The sequence below is a fragment of the Antechinus flavipes genome, chromosome 3 (assembly GCF_016432865.1).
Source record: "Antechinus flavipes isolate AdamAnt ecotype Samford, QLD, Australia chromosome 3, AdamAnt_v2, whole genome shotgun sequence".
In the NCBI taxonomy this organism is placed as follows: Eukaryota; Metazoa; Chordata; class Mammalia; order Dasyuromorphia; family Dasyuridae; genus Antechinus; species Antechinus flavipes.
In genome coordinates this window covers 539527914-539547689 of record NC_067400.1, presented here as the reverse complement: position 1 = coordinate 539547689, position 19776 = coordinate 539527914, and the positions used below count along the sequence as shown (strand labels likewise).

At 31.5% G+C, this 19776-nt stretch overlaps 1 protein-coding gene across 5 annotated transcripts in view; it reads right to left on the bottom strand.

The window, feature by feature from the left end:
• LRCH1 (leucine rich repeats and calponin homology domain containing 1) overlaps nt 1–19776 on the bottom strand; it is a 231129-nt gene that overhangs the window by 53470 nt on the left and 157883 nt on the right. For all 5 annotated transcript variants that reach the window (XM_051987312.1, XM_051987311.1, XM_051987314.1 and 2 more), the window contains exons 4-9: nt 15628–15733; nt 10975–11111; nt 9810–9937; nt 9110–9173; nt 5637–5742; nt 1386–1513 (exon numbers count right to left, since the gene is read on the bottom strand). In XM_051987312.1, coding sequence (XP_051843272.1) covers nt 1386–1513; nt 5637–5742; nt 9110–9173; nt 9810–9937; nt 10975–11111; nt 15628–15733 — 669 coding nt within the window. The remainder of the gene's footprint in view (nt 1–1385; nt 1514–5636; nt 5743–9109; nt 9174–9809; nt 9938–10974; nt 11112–15627; nt 15734–19776) is intronic.

The following is a 19776-nucleotide window of genomic DNA, read 5'->3' as shown; positions in this document are numbered from 1 at the left end:
TGGTTTGATTATATAAAGAAAAAAAGATTTTGTAAAACAAACAAAAATGTATCTTTAAAATTAAAAGAAAAGAAATGTTAGAAAAAATATTTCCCATACATTTATAAGACATGAAAGATCAGAGAGTAATAAACAGCTGGTTAACATCTACAAGACTAATAACCCACACTACCTTCCTGCAGTGGAACAATGGTCAAAGAACATGATTAGGTAATTTATTGAAAAAGAAATAACTGTTAATAATAATATGAAAAGATGTTCATTTCCCTAGTAATTGGAAAAACTAGACTCAAAATAACCTTAAAATAATTTAAAGACTCTCTAGAACGGCAAAAAATGTTTTTCTTTTTGAAAAAAGGATAAAGTCCAATATGGATAGATCAATGGGAAAACAAGTCAGTGTTCATTGATAATGGAAAGAGATTAGGACAAAAATTTTGGAAAGCAATATGAAAATATACAATAAGGTAATAAAAACTAATGATTTTTCATTCAGTGATCTAATTGATAGGACTTAGGCCCTAAGAAATCAAAAAAATAAAAAAAGAACCTAGCCATGCAAAAATACTTAAAGTTTCTTTATTTGTAGCAAAAAATTAAAAACCATAAATCCAATCACTGGAGAATGGTTGAACAAATCACTACATTATATTACTGAAATGAAATATCATGGAGCCATAAAAGATAAAAATTGCCTACAAGAAAATACAGAAAAATATGTAAGGTGATGCAGAGCAAAATCAGCAGAGTCAGAACTATTTATACATTGTTTACAACTATATTTTTCTTTTCCCCAGTTACATGTAAAACAGTTTTTTACATTTGTTTTTAAAACTTTGAGGTCCAGATTCTATCCCTTCCTCCATACCTTCATGCCCCATTAAGAAGACACATATGAAGTTATGCAAAACATCTTCATAACTATATATTTTTAAAGAAATACTGAAATAAAGTAGCAATTTTAACATGGGGCTAAAATTAGTTAACAGATCTGGAAGGGGACACAAAATGAAAATATTATCTTTTTGTTTGTTAATTTCTATGGTTGTACTGAAGGATGTATCAGAGGCACCTCAACCTGATTAACAAGAACTGATCATTAAATTTTCAATGTGAACATTCACATCTTGAAATTCAGAAAATCTACAAATCAGGGATTGATTTATTATTTTGTTGATTGACTAGATTCAAGAAAATAATGGAGAAAATATGAATAATGAAGATTAAATACAAAAGTGGTACATTATTTCCCTCTGGAAAGCCAGCTGTTAAACAGTTGCCAGCAAATCACTGGTTTTATCCTATTATAATAACCATACCTTTTAATGTTAATTTGACTATTTTTAGTTGATAATTAAGATTATTAAAATAATTTTTAAACTTGCCTTGATATAGCTAATAAATTTAGTAGAGAGGGCATCAGTTTCATCAGTGAACGGTTCTCTATCTTCTCCTGAGTTATCATTTTCAGTCAAAAGGGAAGGCTCCTGATGAAATTCCTGATGAAATTCCCCTGATAAGAAAATAAAGAGAAAAGGCCACAAAACTTATTTCAGACACAGTATTTCAGTCTATTCACAGTTATTGACAAGTTTGGATTCTCTAATTTAAAGGATACAGTGACTAAAAAATGTACAGCAGCAAAGAAAAAGAAGTGAAAGACAACTATAAAGTAGTTTTAAAAAGGAGTACCATCTGAAGTTTAATTCCAGATGAAAAAAAGTAATCCCTTTAATTTTAGAAATAACTAAAACAAACAAAAAACAAAACACGAGTTTATATGTTCTCAACTAGAGGATGCTATTTCCTGTCTCTACCTCTTATAAGGCTGAGTAGGGAGAGAAGGATGCAGAGGAGTTAAATGGAACACTGGAACTTATCCAAAGAGTAACAGAAAATTAAGCCTGTCCTTTTAATGAACTGCAAGATGGATGAAAATAGAAAGTGTATGGTTTCCTGGAGAAAACGTATTTTTTAAATGCAGAATTGGGCTAGAATTTTGAGCCACATACTAATTCCAAAGGAATCTGACATTAAGACAGAAGTCAGAAAGAGAAAAGAACACTTTTAGCTTGGGATAATACTAAGATTAGATAAAATTGTAATTAATAAATGAGAAAGGTGTCAAATACTTTCTTAGTTTTCAGAAAGTTTGCTTTATAAGATTATCTAACTTTTCTATTTAATTGTTTTAGTAGCAATATTTTTATTAGGATGTGCAAAATTCAGTTCCTAATCTAAATCTCAAATAAATGTGGTTGAATATCAAATGTTTAGAAATGAATGATGTGCCATTGTCACTTGAAGACAGAACACATGAACTAAAGTAAAAAAAATCAGTCTCTTGGGTACTGACTTGAAAAATTAAATTATTATGGTGACACCACAGCATGATAAATCATGTAGGATATAGTCTAAATGAACATGTTATTATGGATACTTTATAGAAGTGCTAAAGAAATTGAGGCTGTCATTCAACTATATATTAATCAATTCATCATAACTCAAGCTGTAAACTAATATATTCTAGTGATTTCTTAGCCAAATAAAAACTGAAAAGCTCCTATTTTATTATATTTACTTAAAAGTCATCAATCAGAGCAAAGATCCAAATACTTCCATCTGGAACTTAGTTGATTCCTATCCAGGTCAGCAATGGATACCTGAGCACTAAGTATCAATATCTGCATGTCCTCAAATACCTTATTCATAACCAGTGATAAGAGAACCATAGAAATGTAGAACGGGAAGTGACTCTGGCTATTATTTATTTAATTTATTTAATTCCCTCACCTTGAAGACAAGGAAGCTAAAGCTCAGACAGCTTAAGCTATCTGCTCAATGACAGATAGCTAGATAATTAATAGCCAAGCTGGAAGTAGAGCCCATATTTCATTCATTTAAAAAACACTGATTAAATTTGCACTGTGTGCAGTTAAAAGTAATAGATACCAGGGAAATATATAGTTCAACTTAGTCCAAAGAACAAAGAATTATTCATTTGAAGAGACTGTTTATGGTAAATCATATCACCTATAATTGATAGGGCCTATTAAGGAATATGGGAAGAAGCAGAACATGCTAAATTACATAAATCTTTATGATGCTCCACTCTCACCCGGAAATTAGGGCAAAAGGAAGTTTTTAGTTATCCTATAATCCCACTCCCCTCACTTGCAAAGTTTAAATCTAGTGACAACAGAAAGAGATAAAAGAATATGTCACAAGTTTGGGTTATATAATTCACACAATTACTACAAACTACAATGAATTTAAGATTTCTCAAATGTACATGTTAGGGCTGTCTATATATTAAGCTATTGATGGAACTCTTTATTAGAAAACTTTATCTCTCCAATACAGGCAAGATCTAAAGAGCACTGGTTTTGGAGGCAAAGGACCCAGCTTCAAATACCTGTCATTTCTTATCTCTGTGACCTTGAGAAGTTACATCTGGAGTCTCAGTTTTCTTTTCTCTGAGGGGAATGGACTAAATGGCCTCCAGATCTCTGATCTAATATATATAATAGTCATATTTACAAGCACTTCTTCCTTTTTCAGATTATGGAATATATGGAGGATTCATTTGGCTGCCATGCAGACAGGCAAATAACAAGCACATGTCTAGGTAAAAGTGGAAATTTAGGGTGAATCTCACCCTTAAGACCAGTCCTCTTTTGCCTCATTTCTAAAACATATAGAGAATTGAAGCAAATTTATAAAAATGCAAGCTACTAAAATAAGATAGCAGAAACTAGTCATTGATTAACACCTAACACTCTATACCAATATAAGGTCGAGATGTGTTCGTAATTTAGATATAAAGGATGATACTATATGCAAATTAGAAGTATGAGGGATAGTCTACCTCTTATATCTGTGGAGAAGTAAGGGATTTATGGCCAAAGAAGTACTGAAAATATTATGAAATGCAAAATGGACAATTTTGATTATATTAAATTAAGACCCTCTACATAAGGTTTTGATAAAGACCTAATTTTAAAAATATATAGATAAATGATTCAAATTTATAAGAATACAAGCCATTTTCTAGTTCATAAATGCTCAAAGAATATGAATAGATAATTTTCAGATGAAAAAATACAAAATATTTCTAATCATATGAAAAGGTGCTCTAAATCACTATTTTTTTTGGAGAAATACAAATTAAGACAACTCTGAAATACCACTACACATCTTTCAGATTGGCTAAAATGACAGGAAAAGATCATGATAAATACTGAAGGGCATGTGGGAAAACTGGAACATTAATACATTGTTGGTGGAATTGTGAACTGATCCAACCATTCTAGAGCGCAATTTGGAATGATGCCCAAAGGGTTATCAAATTCTGTATATCCTTTGATCCAGCAGTGTTACTACTGGGCTTATATTCCACAGAAATCTTAAAGGAATGAAAGGGACCCATATGTGCAAAAATGTTTGTGTCAACCCTTTTTGTAGTGGCTAAAAACTGGAAACTGAGTAGATGCCCGTCAGTTGGGAAATGACTGAATAAATTGTGGTATATGAATGTAATGGATTATTATTGTTTTATAAGAAACAATTATGAGGCTGACTTCTGAAAAGCCTGGAAGGATTTACATGAACTGATGCTAAGTGAAATGAGCAAAACCAAGAGAACACTGTACCCATAAAGATGATCAACTGTGATGGACTTGGCTGTTTTCAACAATGAGATGATTTAAGGCAGTTCCAACAGACTTGACTTGGGATGGAGAGAACTATCTGCATCCAGAGAGAGAACTATGGGGACTGAATGTGGATTATAACATAATATTTTCACCTTTGTTGTTGTTGTTGCTTGTTTGCTTTTTTTTTTCTTTCTAATTTTTCCCTTTTGATCTGATTTTTCTTGTGCAGCATAAAATATGGAAATATGTTTAAAAGAATTACATATGGGTAACTTAAATTGTATTACTTGCTGTTTAGGGGAAGGAAGGAGGAGAGGGAAGGAGAAAAATTTGGAACACAAGGTTTTGCAAGGGTGGATGTTGAAAACCATCTTTTGCATGTATTCTGAAAAATAAAAACCTATTACTATTTTTTTTTAAAGACCGGTATTCTTTTGAGTAGCTCTGGAACAGGATATGAAGCATCCATAATCTAAAAATCCTCCCTCCTACTTGCTGTTCAGTCACACAAGAATAACCATGTTGAGTCCAGCCATAAACTCAAGAATTTAGGTAAAAGTAAAAATGAAACACTGTCCCCAGTCAAGGTTAAAGGGAAAAAATTTGGAATTTTTTTTGAGTTGGATTTTCCCCCAAAGGTATAAAATTTGAGGTAATAAAGATGTAAAAGATAGTAAAATTTAAAAAGATAAACTTTTCCCTCAATTAACTAGCTCTACAAGTAGGCTCCATAAAACAGAAAAATAAACCTTGCCTTCTTTTTTAAAATTCAAGCTCTGATTTTATTGCTGAGGAAACTCCTAGTAAAGAAATTCATTTTACCAAAGCAAATCAGTATCTTTTCTTCAATCCAATCAATTGTCTGGGCCTGAGGTAAGATTTGAACTAAAGTCTTATCATCTCTGGAATCAGATTTTTTCAGTCACTTTGTCTGCCCTTCCTAACTGTTTTTCATTGTCTTTTCCTTTCATTCTCTCATACCTTTAACTGGACTAAGGCGATGACATGAATCTTCCTTGACAATCTGTTCTTCTTCCATGATATTTGACATTGGTGCATTAAGGCTGACAGTATCTTCATCAGAAGGCTAAAAAGAAATAGTACAACTATCTCATTAAAGGAAAAACATTAAAATCATCAAAATGTAAACATGGAAAATTAATCACTTTAAATGAAGTGCTTTGATAAGATGGGGAAAGTGGTAAATTCTGAGCGAGAGAACATTGTATTAAATTTTAGCTTTTCCATTTAGGAGCTGTTGTGAAATAACCATAATTATTCTCATTCCCAACACTTCAGGCCAATATATTTTTCCTTTTTGACTGGGTAAACCACAAATTAAAATTTTATAAGCAGCAGCAGATTAATAGTTGTCTTATATTTAAAATAAACAGCTGACCTATCTAATTTTGGAACACTTTATAATAATCTATCTTTGATTGCGTTCTCCTACCATTTCCTGCTAGATTAAAGTTATTTAAAGAAAAAACAAACAAACATAATTCTTTTATAGATGAAATATAGTATCTCTTTTGAAAAAACTAAAATAATGTTCTTTCTTCCCCATCTTTTACTGACATTCTATGCTCATATTTCAAGTGTCATAAAAACAAAATTCTCAAAAGCTAAGCCAGTGCTTTCAGAGGTTCTACCAAAATGGAGGTTTAGATTAGACTATGGTTGTGGCATGGAGCTATTTCATTATCCAAGTAACCACCTTGCTGAGTTTGAAGGGGATCTTTACCAGATTTTCCACAAGGACACAGCAATTTATGGAATACATCATGGTAGTGATATGGATCATTGCAGAAATAGTGTAGACTCATTTTTTTTAATTAGAAGAGACTGACAAATTCCTAGAGATTAATAATAGTAACTGGCAATAAGTCAAGTTTTCAAATAAAAACAAAAATTGTGGCATAGCTTAATTCTTCTAAAAAAATTGGCTTTTGTATTATTATGACATTGGAAAAAAATCAATGTTTTAAAAAAAACCTGAGTCATTCATAAAATATTTATGGATTTAGTGTATAGTATTCAACCTGGAAAGAATTAGGTTACATTTTCTTAACATAAGTTATTAAACCAATGAGTAGAAAGCAACAGCCAAAGTAAGAGAAAAGAATTTACTCTTTAAATCAACATAGCAAGGAAGATGAACAGAATATAATTTACCTCTTATGGGTAACAGATAATATGGAAAAAATTTACAAACCCTTTATCATTATAAAACTAAGTTCTATATTGTTGCCAAAATTACTGATACTGAAATATGGTGATCAGCAGAAAAAGGAAGAAATCTGTATGGTTTATTTTAAGGAGAAAAACCTCTCCATTTTCCCCACTTGGCCTTACATTTTTAGTAAAATTGTCAAGATACACATATAACAACAGTGATTTCATTAGAATAAGATAGTCTCTTTTTTTAATTATATATTTACTCACAATAAGAAAATCCTAAAATTTAATTTAGTATTTTGAAGAATATTTTATGGATGAATTTAAATACAAATATAAGTTTAGAAAATATTACTACGAACTAAGGTTTATAGTTTCTTTTTTGTTGGCATGTGTGTTACAGTTAATATAGAATTACCTTTGATGGAAAAGTACAATTGAGGAATTTTAAGGACACAGGAGAGAATTATATTATAATGATAATATAATATTATTCTTTTAAAATGTAAAAAGAATTATAATTTTATGAATGGATCTAAAAAGTATAAGGTTTTTTTAAAAAAGAAAAACTCCACAGGGATACTACTCACCTTGCTAAATAAGAATCAAAATGAAAAAAATACATAAAGGTTTATCGGAAGGGAGGGGAAGAACTAAATGTGTGACAGTATGCTGCTAATTAGAAGAGCTTACAACCTAAGTGAAAAAGAACAAAAAAAGATTAAATAGCAAATATAGTATGCTAATAAGGACTGAATATATAAGGAATTCAAATTAGATCAGATAACATTATTTCTTTCTGTTAGTTCTGGGTAAAAAGGAAGAAGCTATTTAAAAATGTTTTTTAAATAGGTTTAGAAAGTTTTTAAAGTGTGCAAACAATAATGAGGACTGCCATTATTACAGGTCCTTTTAAAAAATTGGACTACTATCCCAGGTATCCCTTTAAAGTCCATGTATGCAGTAAAGGATGCAGTTGATGATGTCAGCAAACAATGCTTATGAAGTACTAAATGTTCTATGACAATGCACTAGATAGATACCACTCAAAAATGCTTTTCTAAATGAATGACAACCTTAAAAAACACCAAGAGTTAGAGAGTTGGACTAAAACAATAGCTCTACAGTCACCTTATAAAAAAATGACTTTACAAACCATCAATTCAAGTTATAAGGCCAGTTTCTTATTGGGAAAAACATGAAAAAGCATTGGCAAAAATTTGAGAATAAAAATTCATGTCAAATAGAGATGTGAGACAAAAATATAGAAGACAAACTTACAGTTTTATAGAATTAGAGAATAAGAAAGAACAGGAAAAACAGTACAGATATATGTATGTATATATGTGTGTGTATACATATATACATATATATTACATATATACTTAAAGCAGGTATTTTAAAAAGCAAAACCTAAAATGCTATGTAATTGTAAATTATTATTAAAGCCTTATTCATTTGAACCGCTAAACTTCAAGTTTGTCACACTGAAGACAGGCATTTTCCTTTGCATACACTATTGCTGAAAATAAAGACTAGAGAGAATGAACAATTTTTTTAAAAACATCGTTTTAAACTGTTTGAATATAAATACAAATAGTTCATTGAAGCAGATTCACTTGAAATTAAAAAAAAAAAACTTGAGAAATTTGATAGCTGCAAAATCATATTTTTCAACTTTTCCAGAAGCTAACATACCATAAATGAGATAATAAATGGAAGGTTATTTCATAACCACCAGAGAAAACACCAATATTAATATCACTTAATTTATGTTAAAAATGATATTTTATCATTATATTTTAAAGGAATCCAATCCTCAAATCACAGAAAATCGAGTTTTGTCCTCAATTCACAATTATTTAAAATTCTTTTCTTCTGAGTTAACTACAATGTTTCATTTCATGAAACACACACACACACACACACACACACACACACACACACACTTTAACTTCTCATGCATTTCTTAACTCCTTAAATTTTGATAGAACTTTTTTTTTGTCAAATATCAATAGTTATTTAGCAGCACAATGATTAGTACATAGTAAGCAGGTAATAGATGCTAGATCATTGTTTTATCACTTTGTATATGGCAGTATATTGGACACTATATGAAGGAAATGTAGAAAAATAGAAGTCATGGTCTTTGTCCTTAAAAAGTTCACACTAAGATCAAGGAAATAATACATTGATACACATAAAGGAAAATATATGAGCAAAATATACTGAGAATTAAATTATAATACCCCCAAATCAGAGGTTAACTGAATTACCTCAGTGGCAGATAAACGCTTATCTCCATTATCACTTCCGACTCCTGAATCAGAATCTTTCTTGCTGGGATAGATGTCATCAGTATTGAATTGAAATAAAACACACCACAAAATACATGTCAAAATAAATCAACTTTGAATTTAATTATGATTTTGCTTTAAATATGTTATCTTTTAAGAAATTACTCAGGAACCAAAATTACATTCAATTGAATAAACAGTTAAAACAGAGTAACTATGCTATTTATAAAGCATGTGTTTGGTCCCAAGAGAGATACAAATATTAAAATACTGTCCTTCTGTGGAGCTCGACACATTGGACAGAACTAAATGGAATTGGGATAAAAAATTTTTATTGGGGCTGATTTGAAAAAAAAAATCAAATGGCTTGCCAGTTCTTTATAGTGAGAGTTTTAGGGATTTCTACTATAGTATTAGTCTCAGTATAGTTTATTAAAAACACATAATGGACATATTTATATTGTAGATCTTAGCACAGATCTCTAGTGACCTCCAAAATGTTCTCACTATTGCATCACCCCTCTATGTCATACTTCCCAAACTACTGAATCTTCAAAATTAGAAATGAAAACTGTCTGAGTGAAGAGGATAACTTGCATGGAACTCTCAAAGTTGGGAACAACATCTCTGTAGCTCTTTATAGAGAAATGAACAAAGGATCAAAATCTGTTGGACTCACCTCTCTTCTACATGCTGTTGTAGATTTTGCCTCTCCATAGTATGAAGATAAAGTGAGTCTGTTGATTTAATCTGACAGGCTTGTATGCTCAAATACTTGAATATGTGCACTTTGCCCTTTGTACAAATCTATTAAGAAATTAATTAACAAACTTTTATTTGAAAAATTGGGAAGAAACATTCAGATATTTCATTTTTGGAACCAGTATTTATATACACATTTTATGTTAAATACCACAACAATATGGACTCCAATTGTGACCCTGTAAAACCTATTCAAATTGCATGATTCTGTCCCCACAAAATATTTCTAGAGAAACGACAATAATTTCTGAATTTTCTCATGCTGATTTGCAAACTCCAAAAAAGTAGCACTAAGAAAACTATATGTAAATGTAAAAAGAAATACCAGCTTGATATGTCTAGCTAAAAAGAGGCTCGACAATTATTTGAAAGGCTGTTAAAATAATGCAAAAAATACTGAAGATTTGGGAAAAAATATCTTAATAAGGTATAGAGTCTCCTTAAAAATATCAGATTACATTTGTGCCCTTAGTTACTTATCTGGAGGTAAATGGACATCTTTTATATTGTTTAATATCTTTTGGGCTTTACCCAAGTGAAGTCCAAGGAACTAGATTTGAAACAAGGCTGTTACTATTTCCCTACCCTCAGTGACTTTTTCTTTCTCCACTTCCTCTTGTAGGATTTGAATGAGATGATGTCTACCTTCTCTTCTAGTTCCATGTTCCATTATGTTGAATCAGCTAACTATCTATTTTCCAGAAAGCTGCTTAAAAGCTTATTTGTGATATTGTATTTAACATATACTTTAACATATTTAACATGTATGGGACCTTCCTGCCATCTAGGGGAGAGGGTGTGGAGAAGGAGGAAGGTTTTGCAAGGGTCAATGTTGAAAAATTACCCATGCATATATACAATATAAAAAGCTAAAATAAAAAATTAAATTAAAAGAAGCTTATATGTAGCTCATGGAAAACAAGAAATAGGTTTTTATAAGATAAAGACTAAGAAAAAAAGTTTGAGAATGACTTTATGGCCAAACAGCTGAAAAACTAGCTTGGCAAAAAATGATGGTGACAAACCCATTCCCCCCTCACTCCAAACCCTTTACTCTCAACCCCACAGACAAGCCATCTCACCTGTGCTGGAGGTGACTGGAGGGGATTATTCTCAAGCAGTAACACTTGAAGCTGCTTCATCTCTCTAAAACAAATTGGAATCACGAGCACTTTATTGCAGGAAAAATCAAATTTTACCAAGGGAAGATCTACAAGTTCTAAAAACAAACAAACACAAAAAGAAACAACAACAAAAGAATTATATGATTAAAATATTAAAAATGCTTGACTTTGGAGAAGAAAAAATGATTTCACAACATAACCAAAACTTTAAAGTTTCTTTTCAAAGTAGACTGTACACAAAACCTGTGGCATGTGTGAACACAATATGTATAAAGTAGAACCCTCATTATCTTAGAGTCTACTAATTTAGAAACGTGATACATGGACATGCAATGGACTGTAACTTTTCTTTGCACTACCAAAATAAAAAGAGTTTGCTCATGTTTAAATTATATTGGATTACTTGCTGTCTAGGGGAGGGGAAGAGAGGGAGAAAAATTTGGAACACAAGATTTTGCAAGGGTGAATGCTGAAAACTATCTTTACATGTATTTTGAAAATAAAAAAGCTAGTAAAATTTTTTTTTAAATTTTAATTTAATTTTATTTAATAATAACTTTGTATTGACAGAATCCATGCCAAGGTAATTAAAAGCTAGTAAAAAATTTTAAAGAGTTTGTTCAGCAATAATATCACATAAGCAAGAAATCAAAAGGACTATTTTTATTTCAATGTTTAAGCAAACAGAGTATCATATAAACAATGTGCTAATTAAAGACAAATCTCTATCAATTAAATTGGGACTGGCAGGACCATTACTGGCAATATAGTTGACAATTAGTTTGTGATAATATATAGCATTAAAAAGTGATAAAATACATTTTTTCATAATGTATAATTCATAATTTTTAAACTTCCTTTTAACTCCATGCAATTTTGATTATGAGGTTTTCTCTTTATACTTCTCAGAAATCCTTCTGTAGCTACAAAAACAAATATAACTTTATATTTAGCTTATAATTCCCACTCAATGGCATAGTAAACACTCAGTAATTTCAAGTATTCAAGCCAACTGCACTACCAACACCAACAGCTGCTAAGAACAAAATCAAATGTATTTCCTATAAGAAAAAAGATGGCTGAACAATGTCAAATATCTAAGAGTTATAGCAGGTGAAGTTGGGAAGTAATTATGTGTCACAACTTCCACTCATGTAACTAAATCAAATCATTACTACTGCATGACAAGGAAGTGAAAATGAGATGTGTATCTGACATGTACAGTTTTTGCCCTGAGAATTAATGAAATTAGGAAGATATATCAGAGAAGATCTTTTTATAGATCTTTTTATATTAAATTAGTAACAAAATAACTAAATTAAGGAATTTGTTATCAAAAGCCTAAAAACCAGTTCCTATTTACATAGTTAATCTTCTCAGCTATTTGGGAGTGACAAGACACAAAATAGTAAAATAGTAGCAAACAACATAAGATGTAATTAAGTACAGATTTGTGATTTTAAAATATATATGAATGCAAGGAAGATGAGATCAATTAGGCTAAAAAGACAGTCACAGAGGACTTCATAATAATCAATGGTCAATAAATATTTATAAAGCACCTACTTTGTGTCAGCTACTCAGGATAGAGTCTTTGACCTCAAGGAACTTACAATCTAATGGAAAATAGCAAAAGAAGCCCCCGTGATGTTTCATGGAGTTAAAAACCAACCAAAATAACTAGTATGAATCAAAGAGCTAAATGGAAAATTTGAGTTTGTGCCTTCCAGCCCTCCAATTAGAAGAGAGAGGCAACAGAGCTGAGTATATAGGAGTTAAGGCTAATGAAAAAACTACCCTTACCACAGCAAAAAAATATGTGTTAAATTAGTAGTGGGATAAAAACGTTGGTTATAAAGCATGGGCATAGCTTATGAAGGCCCTTAATGTCAGGCAGAAAAATCTGGACTTGACATGGTAAGAACAATGGAGTCATTGCAAGTTTCTAAACAAGTAATACTGTAAGATAAAAAGTGATTTTTAAAAAATATTCGAGTACCTGCATTGTGTGTATGTGTGTACAAAATCTTTTAAATTTTGTGTAACTCACACTGTCCACTTTGTCTTCTGTCTCTATCTCTTGTTTTGGTCTGGGCTCTTCTTCTATTCACAAATCTTATAGAGATTTCATCTGTAATGTAGCTTTCTTGATGCGGTTCATAGGGAAGATAGACATCTCTAGTATTTCCTCCCTGAAGTGTTATTGAAGAGTAACTTTAATTTCTGTCATCAAAGGAAGTAGATTTGGACCAATAATATTCCACTGTATTTGCAATACTTTGTTCAGTCAGAGTCTGGAGTCAGGAAGACTGTGTGACTGAGCAAGTCACTGAGGCAGTCAGGGTTAAGTTAAAGTGCCTCTTCAACAACACTTCAGGGAGGAAACACTAGAGATGTTTATCTTCCCTGTGAACCACATCAAGACAGGTACATTACAGATGAAATAGCTATAAGATTTGTGAATAGACAACTGTGTGATCCTAGGCAAGTCACTTAACCCCAATTGCCTCAGGAAAAAAAAATGATTTGTGAACAGAGGAAGAATCTATACCCAAAGGATAGAAAGGACCACAGAAGAAAAAATGGACAATTTTAGTTACATAAAATTTAAAAGATTTTGTACACACATACACAAAAACAACTGAGTTAAAATTTGAAAGGAAACACTCAGTAGTTATCCTCTTCAACCTACGCTTCCTGGGAGACTGGAGAGAAGAAAGCTAGAGTGGTATTTAGAAAGATTCATTTTATTGGTTCTGTCCTTATTCCTTTCCCCCTACTTAATTCTGCTGACTATGTCAAGCATCCATTTCTAACCATGTCCTTTTATTCTGTTAAAGATTGCGTGTGACTGATGTAATTTATTTCTCATAAACATTTGTTGTTGACCTTGTCCTGTACATTTCCTTGTATCCCTTTCTTATGGGAGGACAAGTCAGGGGAAAGTGACCTTGCCTAATAAAGAGCTGGAATCTCAATCCCTAGTCCATTATTAAGATAATTTTCCATGAACTAGAGACAAGTAACCATGAGCAATCTATATATTTTATGACTCTACTTTCATGTATATACTATAAACTTGGATCTATAAATTTGCCATATCAGACCTCAAGCCCAGCCTGTTGATTCCTAAATTTACAAAGGATTCAAGACCTGCAATTTCTTGCTTAGAATAAAGAATGCTTTAAGAAAAGTTGTGTGTATTTGTGAGAGATTCAGGAAGCAGGTAGGGAGAGAAGAGAGGTGAATTTCCAGTGAATGAAGAATTTTTTAGGATTTCCTTTCAAATTTCGGATGTGGGTAATTTAAGCATCTGATGCTTAAAAAAAAAATAAGGATGAGGCTATTGCTATAGTCCTAGCTCACTACTTAAGTATCCCTACAGTATGGGAAGGGCATAGAAAGGGAGAAAAAAGGATGACAGTTCTCTGTTCTCTCTATTCAGGAAACAAAAGAAACAAATAGAGAAAAATAATGCCTAAGGGAGTCTCTGGCAAGTCCTAGGAAGGACAAAGTATATTCTCAGAACAAATGTGTTTTTAAAACAAAAATCAAATAGCAATACAAAACCCCAAGAGGGATAAATTGATATAACATTTTTCTTCTCAAAATATGAGGGGATAGGAATAAAAATGTCTAAGCAAATATAGTAAATATAAATTTATTGTCCAAGAGAATTATTAATGCTCTTTTAACCGATTTCTTCAAAAACTTGATATTCGGGAAATTTCACTGTAAATTTAAACATTTCAGTTTTAAGTGTACCAAAAAATCTTTGTGGAGAAGATGCAGTAAAAATATAGCTACTCACAATATATCTTGTAGGAAAAGAAAAATCATTAAAGAAACTTAGAAGAATGATAAAAGGAGAATTAACTAATTTTTTTGAGTTAAGACTTAAACATGAAAAAAAGTTAATACTTTTGAATTCATTCCCTATTTTTAGTTATTATATACCCCATAGTTTGATAACACCCAGAGAATTTCCCTCTAGATTTAAATCCAGCTCTCATCAAAAAGCAAGATCTGGAAAGGTCTTGTCCAAAGACTTTTGGCCCAAAAGTATTATTTCCTTAGATAAGAAAATTGAGGCTCAGTGACTTCAAATCCAACATTCTTTCTATGACACTCAAATGCTTCCCATGATCAGTGTGATGCAGTTGCCCTAAAGCTGCAGAAGCAATACTGTTGGAGGCAGCTGTCATTACAACCAATGGTTAAAAAAAAAAAAAAAAAGAAAGACAGCTGCTTCCAGTATAAATCCAGAAACCCTTAGTCTCATTTTACCCCATAATTGACTACACCTTTCCTAAGAAGCATACCCCTGAAACTAGTGGGTTCTCATATAAACTCCACATTGACAAAATACCTAACCTCTACACATAGTGTCAACATTTTTCTAAGTTTTGTTGTTGCTACTTTTTAAATTATACTTGTATCTTGAATCTATAACCTGAATCAAATTTATTAGATGTTTAAGTCATATGTTGATCTAATTTAAATTTTTAAAAAATCCTAAAGTAATCCATTTGAAAAATTAAACACATAAAAGACTAAGAATATTCTGTTTTGTTCTTTCTTCTGTTAGTTGAGCTTAACTTACTTTCTTACCTGGTGGCAAAACTTTAAGGTAATTTCTTCTGATGTTCAGTTCTCTTAAAGATTTAAGTTGTCCTATCTGCTGTGGCAGAGCTGTGATTTCATTGCAGCTGACATCCTGTGGCAAAAGCAACAGGAAATTCATGTATTATTTTTCCAAGTTAGAATTCCTTGAAGGAATTTGATAGAAGCAAAGAGGAAAATTATAAATATCCTTCAATTAATAAAGCAATCAACAAGCACTTTCTAAGCACCTACTTTTCATCAGGCATTATACAAAGTACCAGGGATATAACTACCTGCTCTCAAGGAAATTACATTCTATTAGGGGAGACAACAAATAAACATATAGAAATATATAAAATACATACAAGGTAATCTTGACCAGAAAAGGTCTTAGGTCAGAATGTGAGCTTGAGCTGAGTGTTAAGGAAATCAAAAATTCCAAGAGATATCGATAAGGGAATACATTCAAGGTATGAGGAACTGAAGATGAAAGGATGGAAATGAGAGTTGAAGTGTCACCTATGGAGAATGGCAAGAACTTCAGTATGGCTGCTCTGGAGAGTTGGTAGAAGAGAGTAATGAGTAAAAAAGATAAAAAAGCAAAGATGTGGCCAGATTCTAAGTTTTGGTGTATATCCAAAGTTAGGGGGTATAAAATAAATGAAGTGGCCAGACAGGAAAGAAAAGAACTGACAGTGAAACTTTCAAAAAGAGGCATTTCCTGAAGAGAGAGATTGATTCTTTGTGCCAAATGTTACAGGGAGGTTAATAAAGTGGGAAGTGGGGGGAGGGGGTTGAGAAAATATTAAATTTGGTAATGAAGAATTCATTTGTAATTTTGGAGAAAGCATTTTCAGTTGAGTGATTAAATAGGAAGCAGAATAAAGGATTCAGAAGAGAGAAGTGAAATCATCAAATGTAGATAGGTTTTTTCAAAAGAGTATGGCTGACGGAGCAGAGTCATGGGATGAGAGCTTGCAAAAAAGCATATAGTCTTGCAAAAATTTTTAAAGAATATGGAAGATTTGATTATGTTTCCAGGCAACAGAGAAAGAGGGCTTCTACCCTTCCTCTCTTTTCCCTCTCTCTATTCAAATTCTGTCCACCAAGAGCCTTCCTTTTAGTAAGAAGGACTATGATGAATAATTCAATCCCTATTCATTCTCTGTGAATAATTTATATTTGGGCATTATTTTAAGTCTGGGATCCCACTGTATAGTCACTAATCAATATTTTGTACAGTTCTGTGTAAGCTAGGATACTCTGCTCATATATCTTCACCAACATGATTTGTTTCCAAGGCAAAGGTGCTGTTGTGTATTTTGGGTGAAGTTGCAGCAAGCCACAACTTAAATATTCTAAAATTCATCATTTCACTCAAGCAAATACTTGACCATTCCACCCCACTTCCCCCAAAACCCTCTCACCTCAAAGGCATTATAAGGCATCAGTATCTAAAAACCACTTTATATCAAGAGTGAAAGTGTATTTCAAACAATTTTATCTGTTTTAATTCTTTCCAGAAATAACATTTGATATACTATAATTAATAAGCACAAATATACTTAAGTACATTTAACAATTGTGAATGCACACATATACACGTATACACATATAGTATATTGTGTTTTTCTTTCTCTATATATTCCTCTTTTCTAAGTTTAGAAAATATGAAAATGAAAATTAATACATGGTAGGTACATGGTTATAAAATCAATTTATGTATTAAAGAAAGATTGAAAATTAATCTACATTTTGGAGGAAAACTACTAATGGACTCAAAGTAGCCATTCCAATATATAATGTATAGCTTGCAAGGATATTAAAGATCATTTCTATCCAACTTCCTAATTTTTCAAGGAAGAAACGGTTTACCTACATGCTAGAGATTAATCTAAAATTCAAGTCTTGTGACTTCTGGGACTTTATCAGAGTTAGGGGCTGGGCTGTAAGTGAAGAACAGGACAGGATCTTTTGAACCCAGAGATGAGAGGGAAGTAAGCCAATGGAGAAGAGAGGAAACACTACTAGCCTTGTTACCAAAGAATTATTAACATCTCTCTTTCCCCAACCAAGACTGTACAGACTTGAAATAAAGGAAGGATGGAAGAAAATGATTTAGGGATGAGTGGTTCCAGGCTCAATCAGTGGAAATGGGGGTGAGAAAGATGGAGGAAAAACCACAGTATGGGGGGGAAGGAAAGAGATGTAATATTGCAATAGGGACACATCTCCACATATTCAGATACTGAAAAATTTTTTTTTCAATCTTCATTGCTAAACATCCAAGAGCCATTTGCTATAGTCTCTCCCTCAAGAATGAATTCCAGAAGAACTTTCTCCATATATTACTAAGGGATGAGACATAAATCCTGAAGTATGTTTTCTGAAAGTGTTTTTTTTTCCTTTTCTTTAACTATTTTAGTCTCAATTAAAACATGTTTTAAAACCCTCCTAGTCAGTCACCTTGATGCAAAATGAATAAATAAATGAATTCTTAGCTAAGTTGGCAGGGAGTGTTTGCAGTCAAAAGAGGTATATTTGCCATCCAATTTACTCCACAATGAATTCAGTAATCTGTGTGAATTTAGAGTTGAGTAAACCTATGGATGGCCACAGGAAAATCTAATATAACCTTAGATTACATATAATTTAATTAGAAATTGCTGACATAGCATGGTTATTTAAATCTTTTACTTTGACATAGGGAAAAATTGATTTTTGAATGTGTTTTTTCATTTGAAAAATAGAAATTAAACCATCATCTTTACAAATCATTTGGCAAATTATTATGTAAAATAACTAATGTAAAGATCATTTTAATATGTCTTTTTTTAACAAAGATTTTTAAAGAAGCAATGTATACAGAAGCCTTGCCCAATTGTTGTTAGTCTTTTAAATAGGTATATATCTATTGAAAGAGAAAGAAAGAAGTGATTTAAGGTAATCCCCATACCTTTGGAATTTGGAACATCTGTATATATGTATCTATGTATGTGTATATGTATATGCGTATAATCTTATGCCAAAGGTACTGAAATCAGTACAATATAATAATTACTTACTAGAAAACTATAAGGAATGGAGGGGTGGCTTAAATTTCTTTGTATCTTAGTCTTTAACAAAATTCCTGGCACATAGTAAGTAATTCATAAGTGCTAAATGACTAACTTCTTGTTTTTATAGAAGTTCCCATGATATATTTGATCTTTTAAAACATTACTCTCTCAGGTGAAAGAAATCAGATACATTTTAAAATCAGATCATACTTATGGCAACTTTTTATAATTAGTAGAAGAGGCTTGTTTAAAAAAAACAAACATAAAAAGAAGTAGCTAGATAGTGCAGTAGCTAGAGCATCAGCCCTGAAGTTAGAAGAACCTGAATTCAAATGTGATCTCAGACACTTAATACCTGTCTGTGTGACCCTGGGTAAGTCACTTAATCCCAATTGCCTCAAAAAAAAAATTCCAGTAATGAACAATGCAATATGGTTCTGATCATTTAAAAATGTGAGAATAAAATAATTGAATTATTTAAACAGCACATTATTAGGAATAAGCTCTCTAGAAATATCTAATTTTACCCTACTTCAGAGCACAACTGACACTTGCTTGGTAAATATTTTAGCAAAAAATGATAAGCAGAATACTTTTAATTATACTATATTTATCAACAAGTATAGATTCTAAATCAATAAATTAATTTAAAAAACAAAAAAAGTCCAGGTAGAAATATGTAATTTACAAATGAGGAAGAATTTATTTTCACCAATTATTCTCAGAAATTTATTAATTTAAAAAAACTCCAGCAATTTACACAAGGAAAGTGAGTTTTTCTTTCTGATTTATAGGACATCAGCAGACAATTAGAAACACATAGTTCAGTTGTCCATTCAAACTTTGAAGAGTATTTAGTGAAGGTGAGATTTGTTAATGATACTCTGAATCGTTGTCAGTTACTTCCTGTCTTGACACAATAATGAGAAAAAGCTATCCAACGTAACATATTTAAATTAAGAACATTTCCAAAATGTATTAAGTTTTGTAGTTGCCAATTCAGTGTTATATTTCTAAACTTTCTAGGAGTCTCTCTTATTTCTAAAGAGTAACCTATATGTAACTGCATTTTGTGATAAAAGTAATTTCACCTAAA